Source organism: Aotus nancymaae, unplaced genomic scaffold (assembly GCF_030222135.1).
Source record: "Aotus nancymaae isolate 86718 unplaced genomic scaffold, 86718_ANA_hifiasm-v0.15.2.pri h1tg000081l, whole genome shotgun sequence".
NCBI lineage: Eukaryota > Metazoa > Chordata > Mammalia > Primates > Aotidae > Aotus > Aotus nancymaae.
This window is the reverse complement of record NW_026988496.1, coordinates 2,497,739-2,513,450: the sequence shown is the minus strand read 5'-3', so window position 1 is coordinate 2,513,450 and position 15,712 is coordinate 2,497,739. Positions and strand designations below refer to the sequence as shown.

At 48.9% G+C, this 15,712-nt stretch overlaps 3 protein-coding genes across 5 annotated transcripts; all 3 read left to right on the top strand.

Moving 5' to 3' along the window:
* Positions 1 to 281: 281 nt before the first annotated feature.
* On the top strand, positions 282 to 2,841 carry LOC135271531 (ras-related protein Rab-41-like). 2 transcript variants are annotated; one of them, XM_064368929.1, is made up of 8 exons: positions 282 to 405; positions 600 to 655; positions 865 to 918; positions 1,338 to 1,443; positions 1,583 to 1,694; positions 2,021 to 2,114; positions 2,333 to 2,396; positions 2,673 to 2,841. In XM_064368929.1, exons 1-8 carry the CDS (start codon positions 282 to 284, stop codon positions 2,732 to 2,734), a joined length of 672 nt encoding a protein of 223 aa, XP_064224999.1. In that variant the 3' UTR covers positions 2,735 to 2,841. The 2 variants fall into 2 exon arrangements, with proteins under 2 accessions (XP_064224999.1, XP_064224998.1); XM_064368928.1 differs by having other exon boundaries at positions 597 to 655.
* Positions 2,842 to 6,241: 3,400 nt separating this feature from the next.
* On the top strand, positions 6,242 to 11,118 carry LOC135271551 (arrestin-C-like). The gene is made up of 11 exons (XM_064368979.1): positions 6,242 to 6,296; positions 6,583 to 6,782; positions 6,934 to 6,993; positions 7,185 to 7,252; positions 7,914 to 8,049; positions 8,237 to 8,321; positions 8,587 to 8,659; positions 9,064 to 9,201; positions 10,519 to 10,602; positions 10,883 to 10,906; positions 11,058 to 11,118. The coding sequence occupies exons 1-11, from the start codon at positions 6,242 to 6,244 to the stop codon at positions 11,116 to 11,118; spliced, it is 984 nt and encodes a 327-aa protein (XP_064225049.1).
* Positions 11,119 to 12,430: 1,312 nt separating this feature from the next.
* LOC135271528 (ras-related protein Rab-41-like) lies at positions 12,431 to 15,233 on the top strand. Of its 2 annotated transcripts, none has more exons than XM_064368922.1 (8): positions 12,431 to 12,554; positions 12,749 to 12,804; positions 13,014 to 13,067; positions 13,487 to 13,592; positions 13,732 to 13,843; positions 14,170 to 14,263; positions 14,482 to 14,545; positions 14,822 to 15,233. In XM_064368922.1, exons 1-8 carry the CDS (start codon positions 12,431 to 12,433, stop codon positions 14,881 to 14,883), a joined length of 672 nt encoding a protein of 223 aa, XP_064224992.1. In that variant the 3' UTR covers positions 14,884 to 15,233. The 2 variants fall into 2 exon arrangements, with proteins under 2 accessions (XP_064224992.1, XP_064224991.1); XM_064368921.1 differs by having other exon boundaries at positions 12,746 to 12,804.
* The last annotated feature ends 479 nt before the right edge of the window (positions 15,234 to 15,712 follow it).

Here is a 15,712-nt window from a genome sequence, read left to right as displayed (position 1 = left end):
ACTTAGCCCGTGTTTTCCCTACGCTGACCCCCATTTCTCTCTGACACCGTCAGTGGCCATCCCTGTCTCCACCCCATGACCCCACTGGAACGGTCATAGGATCGCTCTGAACACGAGGAGCAGCGCGAGCTGCCAGGAGGGGGGGGCCGAGGGGGCGTGGCCACGCCCAGGCGTCCGTGCCAAGCCAATGGCCGTGAGCCGACGTCGGTAGAGCGCCGAGTGACGTCAGGCGGCACAGGCTGCGCGCCGGAGGCCATTTTGGCTGCCACCTACCTGACGGGATGTCTGCCTTCGGTCACCGCGAGGCCTGGATGGAGGCCGGAGACCTTGGCCTCAGGGCTGCCAAAGGACCGCAATACCAGACTCTGTGCAAAGCTAAACTCGTATTCCTGGGAGAGCCGAGCGGTGCGGGTCTGGGTTGGGCTTTGGGGACAGGAAGGTGTGAATGGTATTAAATGGGGTGGGGCTTTCTCCGGGGAATCGAGTTCCTCCTCGTTGGGAAACGTTGGAGTGGGAGGAGGAGGGAGGGCTCATAGAAACTTTGAGGGGAGAAAGGGCACCCAAGGCGACGATTGGCCTGCTTATCCACCTCACAGTAGGGAAGACATCCATCATCACCCGCTTCATGTACGACAGCTTCGGCGGCACCTTCCAGGTAAGCCCGCCGCCGAGCCCTATGGTACATTTTAGCCCGTCTTCTTGGCGGACTCACCTGGAGGTTCTCCTCCTCAAGGTTATGTATTGTACGGTTGGGAAGTGGAGCCAGGACATTTTCCTAAACGGTCCTTCTCCACTTCGGATTCTCAGACTGCCTCATGTTGGGAATAGAGGGAATGCTGGAGAGTACCTGACTTTCTTTTGCAGGCAACTGTTGGAATTGACTTCTTGTCTAAGACCATGTACTTGGAGGACGGAATAGTGAGTGTTTACTCTCATACCCCTAACCCTACAGCAGCCCCTTCAGCCTATTCCTCACAGTAGGGTAGCACCATCAAAAAAAAAAACGGAAGCCTCTTCAAATTACCAAGCCCTGTGAGGTTTCTTCTTCTGTCTGCCTTCATCTAATCTCCAATTGTACCATCCGTAAAGTCCAAGAGACCTTGAATCCTTAAATCTGCTGTGCTATGGGGTCTTCCTGAATCAAATCAGTATATTAAAATTGGTTGCACCTGTCCTAGGACTATAGGCCACTTGGTTTCAGGCCACAGCAGCCACTTCTCAGGGACCCAGTCTCCCTGACTTTTTATATTCTGCCTTTACTAGGTTTGATCTTTTTACAAAGGCTAGTTTCTTTTCTACATTTCCCCACCTTCTTCCTAAACATTTGTTTTATGCAGGTTCAGCTGCAGCTATGGGACACAGCTGGCCAGGAGTGCTTTCACAGCCTGATTCCTAGCTACATTTGTGGTTCAACTATTGCAGTGGTTGTCTATGACGTCACAAGTGGGTGTTGTGCAATGTTTTATTTGAAGAGAGGATTATAAAGGAAGTGACAGGGAGACCGATACAATTAGCAGAGAGGAATGGTTCCCTCCAAATCTCTACTAAATGTTTCAACACTCTGCCACATGTTCCCTTGCAGACATCAATTCTTTTAAGGAGACAGATAAGTGGGTAGAACATGTTCGAGCAGAAAGAGGTGACGATGTTGTCATCATGTTGGTGGGTAACAAGATTGATTTGAATGATAAAAGGTACAGTATAACTACAACTTCTTCTGGCATACCTAAAATTCAGTCTCTATGGGGAGGGTCGACCGTGCTCTGTTTACTTGGGGAGGAGTTACCCTGGCTCCCTGTGCCCCCCCAGCAGCCGTGCAGGAGGGGAAGGACGAGGACACGTCCCATTAGGGCACGAGGATATGTGGGGGGTAGAGGAGAGAGTCCCCACGCTGTAATCAGAAGGATCATAGGTTTAAGGCTTCTAGGGTTCCTTGCCATAAGTAAGCATCATTACACCTCAGAAGACTGTATCCCTGTCCACTAACTCTGGTCCTTTTCATCACTTCTAATTTGTGCAGACAAGTCACTGCAGAAGAGGGTGAAGAAAAATCCAGAAACCTCAATGTGATGTTTATTGAGACCAGTGCCAAAACCAGTTACAACGTGGACAAGGTAATCGTTGTTTCTTTGTATGATACTTTAATTACACTCTGTGTGTAGCTACCACCACTGTTTACTCTTTGGGATACCTTTGGCTTGTCCTTTGTGGGGTGGAGGGCAAGGTTCGTCTCCCATCATGTAGCCCAAAGGCCCTGAATTATCCCAGCCTCTGAACCTGACCTTGTTTTCTTCCTTTCTTTTTTGGTCACCTTTCACACGCACACTCACAGCTGTTCCGGTGTGTGGCTTCTGCCCTTCCTTCCGCAAGTACTTCACCTCCACCTAAAGAGAGGCGTATCCTTTTTCCTACGTTTGCTGGGGTAGGGAGTATACGCGTAGGGAAGGTAAGTTTCCTTTGTTGAGGTGATGCCTGGGTGGTACTTAAGGGTTTCCTGGGTGGTAGTTAAGGTTTGGACTAACTTTAGCCCAAAGTAGTTCCTTGGTTTGCCTTTAGGTGAGGGGGATTGTAAGATCAGAATTCCTCTTCTACATCTCCTAGAAGCTGACCCTGGGTGTTGAGATTTGACTCCAGTCACCTCACTGTATTAGCTTCCTTACCACACGCTTCAGCAGTTGAAATCCAAGTGGAGTCCTTCGAGGAGTCAGGCAACAGAAACTACTGTTCCCAGTGACAGCTTAGGCTTTCTCTGCCTCATTTCCTGGGTTTCTTGCATCTGGGCTTGCCACACCAGTTCTCCCCCACCTCGTTTTATGATACATGGCCGCTTACTCTCTTCCAATTCCTAGCCTCGGGGTAAAAACGGAACCCCTGACAGTGCTATCATATTTTACTGACTGCATCTCACAGCTACTGGGCAGAAGCTTCTTGCGGCGCCTGGGAGTTCTACCTTACCTTCTCAGATGGGTAAAAGACATCTATAGAGAATACAGTTCTACAGCAGCTGACATACTTCGAAGGCAGATGCAATTCAATCTCCAGTTTGTTGTTGTTTTTCACCTACACCGTCAATAAATGACTGGTCCTTTAACATAAGGCTCCTACTGTTTGTGCTTCCTCCACACTACACCTATATTTTCACAATGTAATCATCTCATGTTGGTGCCCCGGCAGAACCAATCCATGTGTCTCAATTGAGAACCAATTTACAGAGGGAGGGTTTCTGCGTCTTACGCCCCCGGAACCTGGATGGGACTCTGTACCATGGTTTCCGTTTCTCTTAGATGAGTTGTTTTTGACCTGTTCACCATAGGGATAGTCTTGGACCTCAGCATTCAGCCGAGTGAGCCAATGTGCCTTTATGGATGTAACCAAGCTACCATTTTCTTTCTCTGGTGGCCAATGGGATTGGGTAGGGATCAGCAAACAGGAGCGTAGAACGGGATTTCCCAGGAAGCATAGAGACAGCTCCATTAATTCTACCTCCAGCTCTGCTGTCAAGGGATGTTGCCACCTAACAATAGCACTGAGGCTCTAGAAGAGGTATCTCAGTGGAGCTGGGGTCGGATATATAGGAAGAACCAGGACTTCCTCATATAGTACAGCACTACTATTTAGAACAGTGTTTCCTATATTTGAAGACTGACTTATTAACTTTGTTGATTTAGAAATCCAGATATCCAGACTCCACCTCAGACCAACAGAATCATTGTCCAGTGGAAGGGCGTATGCATATATATTTAAGCTCCCCAGGATTCTTTCAAGGCAGATTTTGGCTCTTCATCACAGGGGTTCATCACCCTATAACACACTAGAAATCTTTTTTTCTTTATATTCTGAGCCACACTCTCACTGTGTCACCCACACTGGAGGGCAGTGGTACGATCTCGGCTCACTGCAACCTCAGCCTCATGGGCTCAAATGGTCCTCCTGCCTCAGCCTCCCGAGTACCTGGGATTACAGGCACGTGACACCACGCCCGTCTCACTTTTGTATTTTTAGTAGACACAGTGTTTGACCATGTGGGCCAGGCTGGTCTCAAAACTACTGGCCTCAAGTGATCCGCCCGCCTCGGCCTCCCAGAGTGCTGGGATCACAGGCGCAAACCACAGTGTCTGGCCTCCAAAGGAATACCTTAGACATCAACTCCTCACGACTGTCCTGTGAGTTAAGTTGTGCACCTATGACCCTGGAGTTTGGAGTTACACGGGCTTGGATTGAAATCCTGAGCCATTGCTTGACAGCACTCAGCTCCCTTTTCGTACCTGTAAAGTGGAGATAACAACATGTGAGAGGGTTAGTTTGAGGTCTAAATAGAATTTATAGAACTACTAGAGCGGTCCTATTCTTGACAGGTGTAATAACTGAGACCCGGAGAACTCAAGGGGTTTGTGCAAGTCCTAGTCAAGTCCACGTGTTCTGACCCTAAGTATTATTGTTTCTCTCTTTCATGATAAAATATTTCAGGCATAGAGAATTATGTCAGGAATATTCTGTAAAAATTACCAAGCTTTAATAAGAATGACAGAAACAAACGAAAGCCTCCTGCGTGCCCTTCCCTGATCCAGTTTACCTTCCTCCCTCCCTAGTTACTTCTCCTCCTGCTCTCCTCCGTCCACAGATAACCACTATCCTGAATTTGGTGTTTAGTATTCTCTCAATGGCTCCATTCTTGTACTCCATATTTAAGTGTGTATGATGAACTTTGATATCATCCTATCTGCTTTCAAACCTTTTTCTTTTGTTTTGTTTTCTTTTTTGAAATGAAGTCTCATGCTGTCGCCCAGGCTGGAGTGCAGTGGCACGATGTGGGCTCACTGCAACCTCCGCCTATGGGCTTCAAGCAATTCTCCTGCCTCAGCCTCCCGAGTAGCTGGGATTACAGGCACCCGCCACCACACCCAGCTAATTTTTGTATTTTCAGTAGAGACCGGGTTTCACCATCATGGCCAGGCTGGTCTTGAACTCCTGACCTCTGATCCACCCACCCTGGCTCCCAAAGTGCTGGGATTACAGGCATGAGCCACTGTGCCTGGCCGCTTTGAAACTTTATATAAACAGTAACATAGTGTACCTATCATTCTGCAGCTACATTTGTTTGTTCAGTAGCTTCCCCCTTTTCTTTTCCAGACAGTCTTGCTCTGTCACCCAGGCTGGAGTGCAATGGTGCAATCTCAGCTACTGCAACCTCTGCCTCCCAGGTTCAAGCAATTATCCTGCCTCAGCCTCCCAAGTAGCTGGAATTACAGGTGCACACCACCATGCCTGGCTAATTTTTGTGTTTTAGTGGAGACAGGTTTTCGCCATGTTGGTCAGGCTCGTCTTGATCTCCAGTCCTCAAGCGATCTGCTGCCTAGGCATCCCAAAGTGCTGGGATTACAGGCGTCAGCTACCACACCGGGCCTGGTTCAATAGTTTTTGAGATTTAAGCATGTTGACACGGGTCTTAGTCTGTTTCTGATGCTACAGCAAAATACGTGAGACTAGGTAATTTAAAAGAACAGAAATTTATTTTCTCACGATTCTGAAAGGTAGGAAGTCCAACATCAAGGCCCCAGCAGGTGCAGTTGTGTGATGAGGGCTGCTCTCTGCTTCCAAGATGGTGCATTATTGCTGCATCCTCCGGAGCGGGGGAGCATTGTGACCTCACGTGGCAGAAGGTGGAAGGGCAAACGGTGTCCTATCTAAGGGCCTTCATCCAGTTCATGAAGGGATTCATGAACAAAGAAGGCCCATGATCTAATCATTTCTTGATGGCCATCGTGATACCATCTCCTGAATTACAGAGAGGACACATACAAGCCATGGCATTCCATCAAGTTCCAGTTCATGTGTTTTAACTTTGGTTTAGTAGCCCATGTTGTAAATATGCCACAAATGTTTTACTCATTCTCCTGCTGATAGATATTTAGATTATCTCCAGGTTTATGTTCTGACAAACATTGATGCGGTGGCCATCGTCATAGGTATCTCTTTGTAAACATGAACAAAAGCTCCTTTAAAGTCAAATTATTAGGTCATACACTACGAGCAGGTTTAATTCTACTGGATAATCCCAAATAGATTTTCAAATTAGTTGCATTAATACTCCCACGAGCAGTATGTAACAACTCTTCTGTTCCACATCTTCATCAACACGTAGTGTTGTCAGACGTAGAACTTTTTGACAATCTGATGGGTGTGAAATCTTACCTGGTTGTGCATTTAATTTGCATTTATCTGATTACTAATGAGACTAAACATGTTTTCCTGTGTCATTGAGCATGCCTTCACCTTCTTTGTACGCTATGACACTGGTCCATCATTCTTGTTGATGTGTGATGTGCTTACATATTTTGGATGTTAACCTCCTGTGTACTATATGTGTTGCAAAGATTTTTCTCCCAGTCTTTCCTATTTTACTTGTTTATAAAGACACTGAATATAAATCTTACTGCAGTCAAATGTGTTAATAGCGGGTTTTTTTTTGCCGCCACGGTCTTTCGATCATGTGACATCACCTCTCTGCGTCTTCTTCACCCAGTTAAGATTCCCCTTCCCACTCAGGCCTGACAGGCCACTCTCTTCCTCCTTCGCCTGCAGTGTTTGTCATGTTGACATGTGCCTTTCGCTATGGCCGTGATGACTTGGATGTGATTGGTCTGACATTCCGGAAAGATCTGTATGTGCAGACCCTGCAAGTGGTCCCAGCTGAATCCACCAGCCCTCAGGGGGCCCTCACGGTCCTACAGGAGCGACTGCTGCACAAGCTAGGGGCCAATGCCTACCCCTTTACCCTGCAGGTACTGACCCCAAGCCCTGGGCAGGCAAGGTTTCCAGGGAAGATTAAGAGAGAGAGCTCAAGAAGGGCAACAAGGGAGAGGGGTCCCTAGTTTTCTTGTATCGGTTTGAATTCTTTTCTACTCCTTTCCTGACCTCTTTTTTGTCCCCTAGATGGTGACCAACCTGCCCTGTTCTGTGACACTGCAGCCAGGTCCTGAAGATGCAGGCAAGGTGCGGATGGAGGACTGGGTTCTAAGAAAGAGGGATAGATGGTAGTTCCAGGTAGAGGAACAGTGGGACAAACAGTCAAGACTGGAGAGAAATGGACAGCTAAGGAAGGAGGTCAGGCATTTTCTTATAGGCCCATGGGGAAGGGAGGACAGCACTGGAAATGAGCTCTCTTTGCCCCTGTCCCTTTACAGCCCTGTGGGATTGACTTTGAGGTGAAGAGTTTCTGTGCTGAAAACCCGGAGGAGACAGTCTCCAAGAGGTATTCTCTGGTTCTCCCCCAAAGTCCTTGCATCCAGCCTGTCCCAGGAAACAGATCCTGCTCTGGTGACAGAAATGGCCCAAGTTTCAACCTCCACAGCATCGTCGCCACCAGTGACGCCCGTTTCTGAGGCCCCTCAGACTTCTCCTCTTTGCTCTAGGGCAAGGGTCAGCAAACTTTTGTGTACGGTCCAAAAAATAACTATTTGGGTTGTGTGGGCCGTGTAGTCTCTGTTGCAACTACCCAACTCTGCTGTTGCAGTGCAAACGCAGCCGTAGGTAGTACAGAAAAGAATGAGTGTGGCTGTGTGTCCGACAGAACTTTGTTTATGGACACTGAAATTTGAATTTCGTGTAATATCCACATGTCGTAAAATACTATTGCTCCTTGATTTATTTCAACCATTTATAAATGTAATATAACCATTATCAGTTCGTGGACCATAGGAAAACAGGCGACAGGCCAGATTTGGCCAGTGGGCCGTAGCTTACCAACCTTTGGTCTACATACTTACATTAAGGGTCTAGAGGAGTTCTCTGACGGGGGGGCCTTCCTCTATTCCCATTCTTAAGCAAGGGTTGGGCTGTGGGGGTGGCATGGGAGAGGTCTGCGGGTCTCCCCGCAGGAGGATGCTTTAGCTGATGCGTTGGTCTCTGCTCAGAGACTATGTGCGACTGGTTGTCCGGAAAGTACAGTTTGCGCCACCGGAGGCAGGACCTGGCCCCTCAGCCCAGACCGTCCGCCGCTTCCTTCTGTCAGCTCAGCCCCTACAACTCCAGGCCTGGATGGACAGGGAGGTTTGTGACCCGCACTTCCGGCCTCCTACCCCAGCGCCCCCTCTGATGCCCATTCTTCACTGATATCCTACTTGGGCAGGCAGAGATGGGAGCCAGGGTGGCAAGAGTGCTAAGGAAACAGGGTTTATAGGTCTCCATCTGTGCATTCTTCCTCCAGCCTGGACATGGGTCCCTCCTCCTGCTTTAGGTTCACTACCACGGAGAACCCATCTCTGTCAATGTTTCTATCAACAACTCCACCAACAAGGTCATCAAAAAAATCAGGATTTCCGGTGAGTTTCTCTTCCCATCCCTCCGCACCTGGTCCCAAAGCCACAGGTCTTTTTCCACAATTGTGCCTCACTTACCTGTCTGCATTCATGTAGGCTTTCCCTCTATCACACACTTGTCAAAATGCACATCTCGTTTTGTCACTGACCGCGTCTTACTGCGTGACGTATAGTGTACCTGTGTATAAGGTCACCTCTGAGGACAGTAAGCTGGGGTCTCAAAAATGACTGGTTGATTATAATCACGTGCTTTTCCCGGCTTGTTCAGTCGACCAGGTCACTGATGTGGTCCTGTATTCACTAGACAAGTACTCCAAGACTGTGTTCATTCAGGAATTCACGTGAGCTGGCACTGGGGCTGGGGTCAAAGAGCTAAAGGGTCGGGTGTTGGGAAGAGGTCCGGTAGGCGGGTGAGAAGGTGGGAAGAACAAAAGGGAGGGGAAGTTCCAAAGAATGGGGAAGTTCAAGATGAAGGCTATAGTAGAGAATGGGAGGGATTCCCAAGACAACGGGATGGAGGGGACAAAACTTACCCCCAGGAGTCCCATCACAATGCTGAGCGAGGGCAGAAGCGTAAGGATTTCCCACCAGAATGCATTTCTCCCAGTCTTCACAGTTAAACATGTTACCTCTCTGGGATACTCCAGTAGGTTCTCATACAATCTTGTACAAGATACTCTTGGGAGTAAAAGTGTACTTCATAGGCAAACCCAGTCTAAATCCTTCACTTGTTCGTCTTTCAAAGGGAGACTATACCTGCTAATTCCAACTTCTCCAGGAGCTTTGCAGTAACCCCAATCCTGGCTGCCAGCTGCCAGAAACGGGGCCTGGCACTGGATGGGAAACTCAAGCATGAGGATACCAACCTGGCCTGTAGCACGATGTAAGCTCAAATGTAACTCTCAGCCTCCATTTCCTACCCCTCGATCATTCCACACGCTGCATATACAGCTCTGAGGTTTCATCTTCGGTGAAGCCTACCTGTTTTTAAACTGTCTCTAGGGCAGTGTTCACAGACCCCTCCAGGCCCGCGGGCCAGCAGCAAGCTCAGTAATGCCCATGGGACCAACGGCAGGCTTAGGTCAGAGGCGGAAAGAAAGGAAAACACGGAGAGGAAGACAATCCTTACGTTGTATAAGATTTCACAGTGCACCGAGGTCCTAACATATGTACTATGTCATCTTTGTGAGAATCCCACCAACGTAGCCTGGATAGAATCCCACCAAAGTAGCCTGTTCTTACTCCCTTTTACACTTAAGGACCCTGAGGCTCAGACAGAAGAAGGAACTGGTTTAAGGTGGCATGGCTGATAAGAGGTAGAGGCAGACAGGATTTTATCACATGTCCTCCGGCTCTGAATATTGTGATCTCTAGAGAATCCACTCTCTAGAAAAGACGAAAATGCGGTAGAAGCCTAGGAGATGAGAAATGGAGAAAAAGGAGGACAACGAAGGAAAAGGATGCAACAGAAATTAATAGAATCCTAGGAAGTCATTCACTTGGTCCCGTCCCTCGGAGGCCATAGCCTTAGGTGTGTCTCCCAGCAAAAATCACCTGCCAGCATCTTATAAGTGTAATGCCTCCATCTCTCCCCACGGCTTATCAATCAAGCAGCTATAGACTGCTATCGCTGGGAATCTCCTTAGAAATCATCCAAGCAGCGTTATTTTATATGTAAGAGATCAGCAGCACAGAGCAATGACGAGATTTTTCCCAAGCTCCCTGGAGCAGGTAGAATGAGCTAGATCTTAAAACATGTGAAGGATCTGGTTACCAACAGACAAAACACAGGAGCATTCTATACTGGGAACACAGCATGGGCAAAGGCTAGAAGATGGGAATCCACATGGCATGTTCTGATCACGGAGAGAAGATGGGTCTGCTTAGGTTGCATTCAGCAGTTAGGGCAGAAAAGGTTAGAGAGGCTAGATAGGGCAAGATTGTTAGGGTCTTGAAAGTCAGGCAGAGTAGTTGTTCTATTCAAAAGGTAGGCTCCTGAGCAGAGGGTGACGTGGTAAAACTGAATGTTGGGGAGAGAATTGTGGTCTGATGGGTAGGAGAGCTTAGAGCCTGGGAGATCTTCTGGGAGAAGACTAAATGTTATAGGGTGTGGTGATGGGAATGCGTGAGAAGAAACTGGGGACTGAACGAATTCTCCTAATGCCCCTACACACCCCCAAACGAATACTACAAACTCCAGTATTAGACCGGGAATGGACAAAGAGTGGCTGGGGATCCTGGTGTCCTACAAAGTCAGAGTCAACCTGATGGTGTCCTGTGGCGGGTAAGTGAGGGTTCTGGGTCTGTCTGGGCAGGGGCTAAGGAGTCAAGGGCTTTTCGCCTCTCTTTTTCTCCCAGTTAGATGGACCCAATCACACCATTCCTCACCCCTTCTCACAGACCAGGTTCCCAAACCTGTGAGCTCAGCGAACAAGTCACTTTCCCTTCCAGAAACCCATTCTGTGGCTGGCTCATTAGGGCTTATGATCCCTCATTCCCTATTAAAACTATGTTGCCCCTTCTCTATTTGCTGCTAGTAATTTTGGGTGTCATTCTACCCACAGCATCCTAGGAGACCTGACGGCCAGGTAAGAGACTGTGGGGTGGGGGGACATGGGCAAGAAGAGGAGGACAAGGGAGGGTCTGAGGGCATCCAAAGACTGGAAACCTAAGGGAGGGAGGTTCAGGGGTTGGGCTTGTAGAGAGATGAGATGTCACTCCACATTGGGATCCTTGCAGTGATGTTGGTGTGGAGCTACCCTTGGTCCTGATCCACCCGAAGCCATCTCATGGTGAGTGATCAGGAGGAACTCACAGGAAGGGTTTTCCTGAGGGCTGAGGTCCAAGGCGTTCTGATCTCATGAATTGGAGACGAGCAGTTTGGCTGTGGATGGAACAGCAATAGGCAGGCTGGGTGTCTAGGTTTTCGGGGGAAGTGTGTGTGTCCTGTGTGCTGGGGAGGAAGGCTTGGAAAGGGAGGGAAAAGGGTAAACATACTTCTTCAGGGAACCGAAGAACCCCTAATCAGCATCAGCTCCATCTTTTTTTTTCCTTCCCCCTCCATGCTTGCTGCAGAGGCCGCTAGGTAAATGGAATAGGAGACTGGGAAGCCCCATTCCCCTCTTCCCATTGCCACTCTCCACGCTATGACGATGGAAATGTGAAAATGCTTTTCCAGGGTGCTTTAAATACAGGTCCAGTGTAAACATACGGCTTAGCTTCGTGTCACAGTTCGGTGCTTTTCATATGCCCTCTGTTCCCTTTCTGCATACCCCACCTTCCTGCCCCTTTCGTCTTTCATTCTTTGATACCTTCCCACTTCCCACTCCTCATCCTTATTTCCCTTCCAGTGCTCCTGGGGAACTCTTGTGCTGGGAAATTTGGGAGGGAACGAAAGGAAACAAGCCAGAGTGGGTGATGGAGGATGGGGGGGCATCAAGACGGGGCCAAGGAGCCCAGCTGGGAAGCAGGGAGGGCATCACTTTTCTGGGATAAGGAAAAAACAGTGGACACGGAGGACACCCAGAAAGGGGTTCCTAATCCTCTGTTCTCTTTTGCTGCTTCTGCAAGCTCTGAGGACATAGTCATCGAGGAGTTCACGCGGAAAGGCGAGGAGGAGAGCCAGAAGGCTGTGGAGGCGGAGGGAGACGAGGAGAGCTGAGCACCTTGCTCTGGTGCCCGTCTGTGTGGGAGCCCCCACTGTAACACTCTAATAAATCGGCTTGTTCAGATGTGCGTGGTGATCTCTTGCCTATTTCCTCCAACTGGAGGGTGATGGAACTACTGAGAATGGCCTTCCCTTCCCCCTCCCCTTCACTGTGATTACATTACACTTAGCCCGTGTTTTCCCTACGCTGACCCCCATTTCTCTCTGACACCGTCAGTGGCCATCCCTGTCTCCACCCCATGACCCCACTGGAACGGTCATAGGATCGCTCTGAACACGAGGAGCAGCGCGAGCTGCCAGGAGGGGGGGGCCGAGGGGGCGTGGCCACGCCCAGGCGTCCGTGCCAAGCCAATGGCCGTGAGCCGACGTCGGTAGAGCGCCGAGTGACGTCAGGCGGCACAGGCTGCGCGCCGGAGGCCATTTTGGCTGCCACCTACCTGACGGGATGTCTGCCTTCGGTCACCGCGAGGCCTGGATGGAGGCCGGAGACCTTGGCCTCAGGGCTGCCAAAGGACCGCAATACCAGACTCTGTGCAAAGCTAAACTCGTATTCCTGGGAGAGCCGAGCGGTGCGGGTCTGGGTTGGGCTTTGGGGACAGGAAGGTGTGAATGGTATTAAATGGGGTGGGGCTTTCTCCGGGGAATCGAGTTCCTCCTCGTTGGGAAACGTTGGAGTGGGAGGAGGAGGGAGGGCTCATAGAAACTTTGAGGGGAGAAAGGGCACCCAAGGCGACGATTGGCCTGCTTATCCACCTCACAGTAGGGAAGACATCCATCATCACCCGCTTCATGTACGACAGCTTCGGCGGCACCTTCCAGGTAAGCCCGCCGCCGAGCCCTATGGTACATTTTAGCCCGTCTTCTTGGCGGACTCACCTGGAGGTTCTCCTCCTCAAGGTTATGTATTGTACGGTTGGGAAGTGGAGCCAGGACATTTTCCTAAACGGTCCTTCTCCACTTCGGATTCTCAGACTGCCTCATGTTGGGAATAGAGGGAATGCTGGAGAGTACCTGACTTTCTTTTGCAGGCAACTGTTGGAATTGACTTCTTGTCTAAGACCATGTACTTGGAGGACGGAATAGTGAGTGTTTACTCTCATACCCCTAACCCTACAGCAGCCCCTTCAGCCTATTCCTCACAGTAGGGTAGCACCATCAAAAAAAAAAACGGAAGCCTCTTCAAATTACCAAGCCCTGTGAGGTTTCTTCTTCTGTCTGCCTTCATCTAATCTCCAATTGTACCATCCGTAAAGTCCAAGAGACCTTGAATCCTTAAATCTGCTGTGCTATGGGGTCTTCCTGAATCAAATCAGTATATTAAAATTGGTTGCACCTGTCCTAGGACTATAGGCCACTTGGTTTCAGGCCACAGCAGCCACTTCTCAGGGACCCAGTCTCCCTGACTTTTTATATTCTGCCTTTACTAGGTTTGATCTTTTTACAAAGGCTAGTTTCTTTTCTACATTTCCCCACCTTCTTCCTAAACATTTGTTTTATGCAGGTTCAGCTGCAGCTATGGGACACAGCTGGCCAGGAGTGCTTTCACAGCCTGATTCCTAGCTACATTTGTGGTTCAACTATTGCAGTGGTTGTCTATGACGTCACAAGTGGGTGTTGTGCAATGTTTTATTTGAAGAGAGGATTATAAAGGAAGTGACAGGGAGACCGATACAATTAGCAGAGAGGAATGGTTCCCTCCAAATCTCTACTAAATGTTTCAACACTCTGCCACATGTTCCCTTGCAGACATCAATTCTTTTAAGGAGACAGATAAGTGGGTAGAACATGTTCGAGCAGAAAGAGGTGACGATGTTGTCATCATGTTGGTGGGTAACAAGATTGATTTGAATGATAAAAGGTACAGTATAACTACAACTTCTTCTGGCATACCTAAAATTCAGTCTCTATGGGGAGGGTCGACCGTGCTCTGTTTACTTGGGGAGGAGTTACCCTGGCTCCCTGTGCCCCCCCAGCAGCCGTGCAGGAGGGGAAGGACGAGGACACGTCCCATTAGGGCACGAGGATATGTGGGGGGTAGAGGAGAGAGTCCCCACGCTGTAATCAGAAGGATCATAGGTTTAAGGCTTCTAGGGTTCCTTGCCATAAGTAAGCATCATTACACCTCAGAAGACTGTATCCCTGTCCACTAACTCTGGTCCTTTTCATCACTTCTAATTTGTGCAGACAAGTCACTGCAGAAGAGGGTGAAGAAAAATCCAGAAACCTCAATGTGATGTTTATTGAGACCAGTGCCAAAACCAGTTACAACGTGGACAAGGTAATCGTTGTTTCTTTGTATGATACTTTAATTACACTCTGTGTGTAGCTACCACCACTGTTTACTCTTTGGGATACCTTTGGCTTGTCCTTTGTGGGGTGGAGGGCAAGGTTCGTCTCCCATCATGTAGCCCAAAGGCCCTGAATTATCCCAGCCTCTGAACCTGACCTTGTTTTCTTCCTTTCTTTTTTGGTCACCTTTCACACGCACACTCACAGCTGTTCCGGTGTGTGGCTTCTGCCCTTCCTTCCGCAAGTACTTCACCTCCACCTAAAGAGAGGCGTATCCTTTTTCCTACGTTTGCTGGGGTAGGGAGTATACGCGTAGGGAAGGTAAGTTTCCTTTGTTGAGGTGATGCCTGGGTGGTACTTAAGGGTTTCCTGGGTGGTAGTTAAGGTTTGGACTAACTTTAGCCCAAAGTAGTTCCTTGGTTTGCCTTTAGGTGAGGGGGATTGTAAGATCAGAATTCCTCTTCTACATCTCCTAGAAGCTGACCCTGGGTGTTGAGATTTGACTCCAGTCACCTCACTGTATTAGCTTCCTTACCACACGCTTCAGCAGTTGAAATCCAAGTGGAGTCCTTCGAGGAGTCAGGCAACAGAAACTACTGTTCCCAGTGACAGCTTAGGCTTTCTCTGCCTCATTTCCTGGGTTTCTTGCATCTGGGCTTGCCACACCAGTTCTCCCCCACCTCGTTTTATGATACATGGCCGCTTACTCTCTTCCAATTCCTAGCCTCAGGGTAAAAACGGAACCCCTGACAGTGCTATCATATTTTACTGACTGCATCTCACAGCTACTGGGCAGAAGCTTCTTGCGGCGCCTGGGAGTTCTACCTTACCTTCTCAGATGGGTAAAAGACATCTATAGAGAATACAGTTCTACAGCAGCTGACATACTTCGAAGGCAGATGCAATTCAATCTCCAGTTTGTTGTTGTTTTTCACCTACACCGTCAATAAATGACTGGTCCTTTAACATAAGGCTCCTACTGTTTGTGCTTCCTCCACACTACACCTATATTTTCACAATGTAATCATCTCATGTTGGTGCCCCGGCAGAACCAATCCATGTGTCTCAATTGAGAACCAATTTACAGAGGGAGGGTTTCTGCGTCTTACGCCCCCGGAACCTGGATGGGACTCTGTACCATGGTTTCCGTTTCTCTTAGATGAGTTGTTTTTGACCTGTTCACCATAGGGATAGTCTTGGACCTCAGCATTCAGCCGAGTGAGCCAATGTGCCTTTATGGATGTAACCAAGCTACCATTTTCTTTCTCTGGTGGCCAGTGGGATTGGGTAGGGATCAGCAAACAGGAGCGTAGAACGGGATTTCCCAGGAAGCATAGAGACAGCTCCATTAATTCTACCTCCAGCTCTGCTGTCAAGGGATGTTGCCACCTAACAATAGCACTGAGGCTCTAGAAGAGGTATCTCAGTGGAGCTGGGG

Coding starts and splice junctions, on each gene's coding strand:
- LOC135271531 (XM_064368928.1), top strand. CDS start 282: ATGTCTGCCTTCGGTCACCGCGAGGCCTGGATGGAGGCCGGAGACCTT. Junction 2,115..2,332: donor CCAGTTACAACGTGGACAAG/GTAATCGTTGTT, acceptor GCACACTCACAG/CTGTTCCGGTGTGTGGCTTC. Junction 2,397..2,672: donor ACCTCCACCTAAAGAGAGGC/GTATCCTTTTTC, acceptor CACACGCTTCAG/CAGTTGAAATCCAAGTGGAG.
- LOC135271551 (XM_064368979.1), top strand. CDS start 6,242: ATGTTTTCCTGTGTCATTGAGCATGCCTTCACCTTCTTTGTACGCTAT. Junction 8,322..8,586: donor CAAAAAAATCAGGATTTCCG/GTGAGTTTCTCT, acceptor CGGCTTGTTCAG/TCGACCAGGTCACTGATGTG. Junction 8,660..9,063: donor GTGTTCATTCAGGAATTCAC/GTGAGCTGGCAC, acceptor CGTCTTTCAAAG/GGAGACTATACCTGCTAATT.
- LOC135271528 (XM_064368921.1), top strand. CDS start 12,431: ATGTCTGCCTTCGGTCACCGCGAGGCCTGGATGGAGGCCGGAGACCTT. Junction 14,264..14,481: donor CCAGTTACAACGTGGACAAG/GTAATCGTTGTT, acceptor GCACACTCACAG/CTGTTCCGGTGTGTGGCTTC. Junction 14,546..14,821: donor ACCTCCACCTAAAGAGAGGC/GTATCCTTTTTC, acceptor CACACGCTTCAG/CAGTTGAAATCCAAGTGGAG.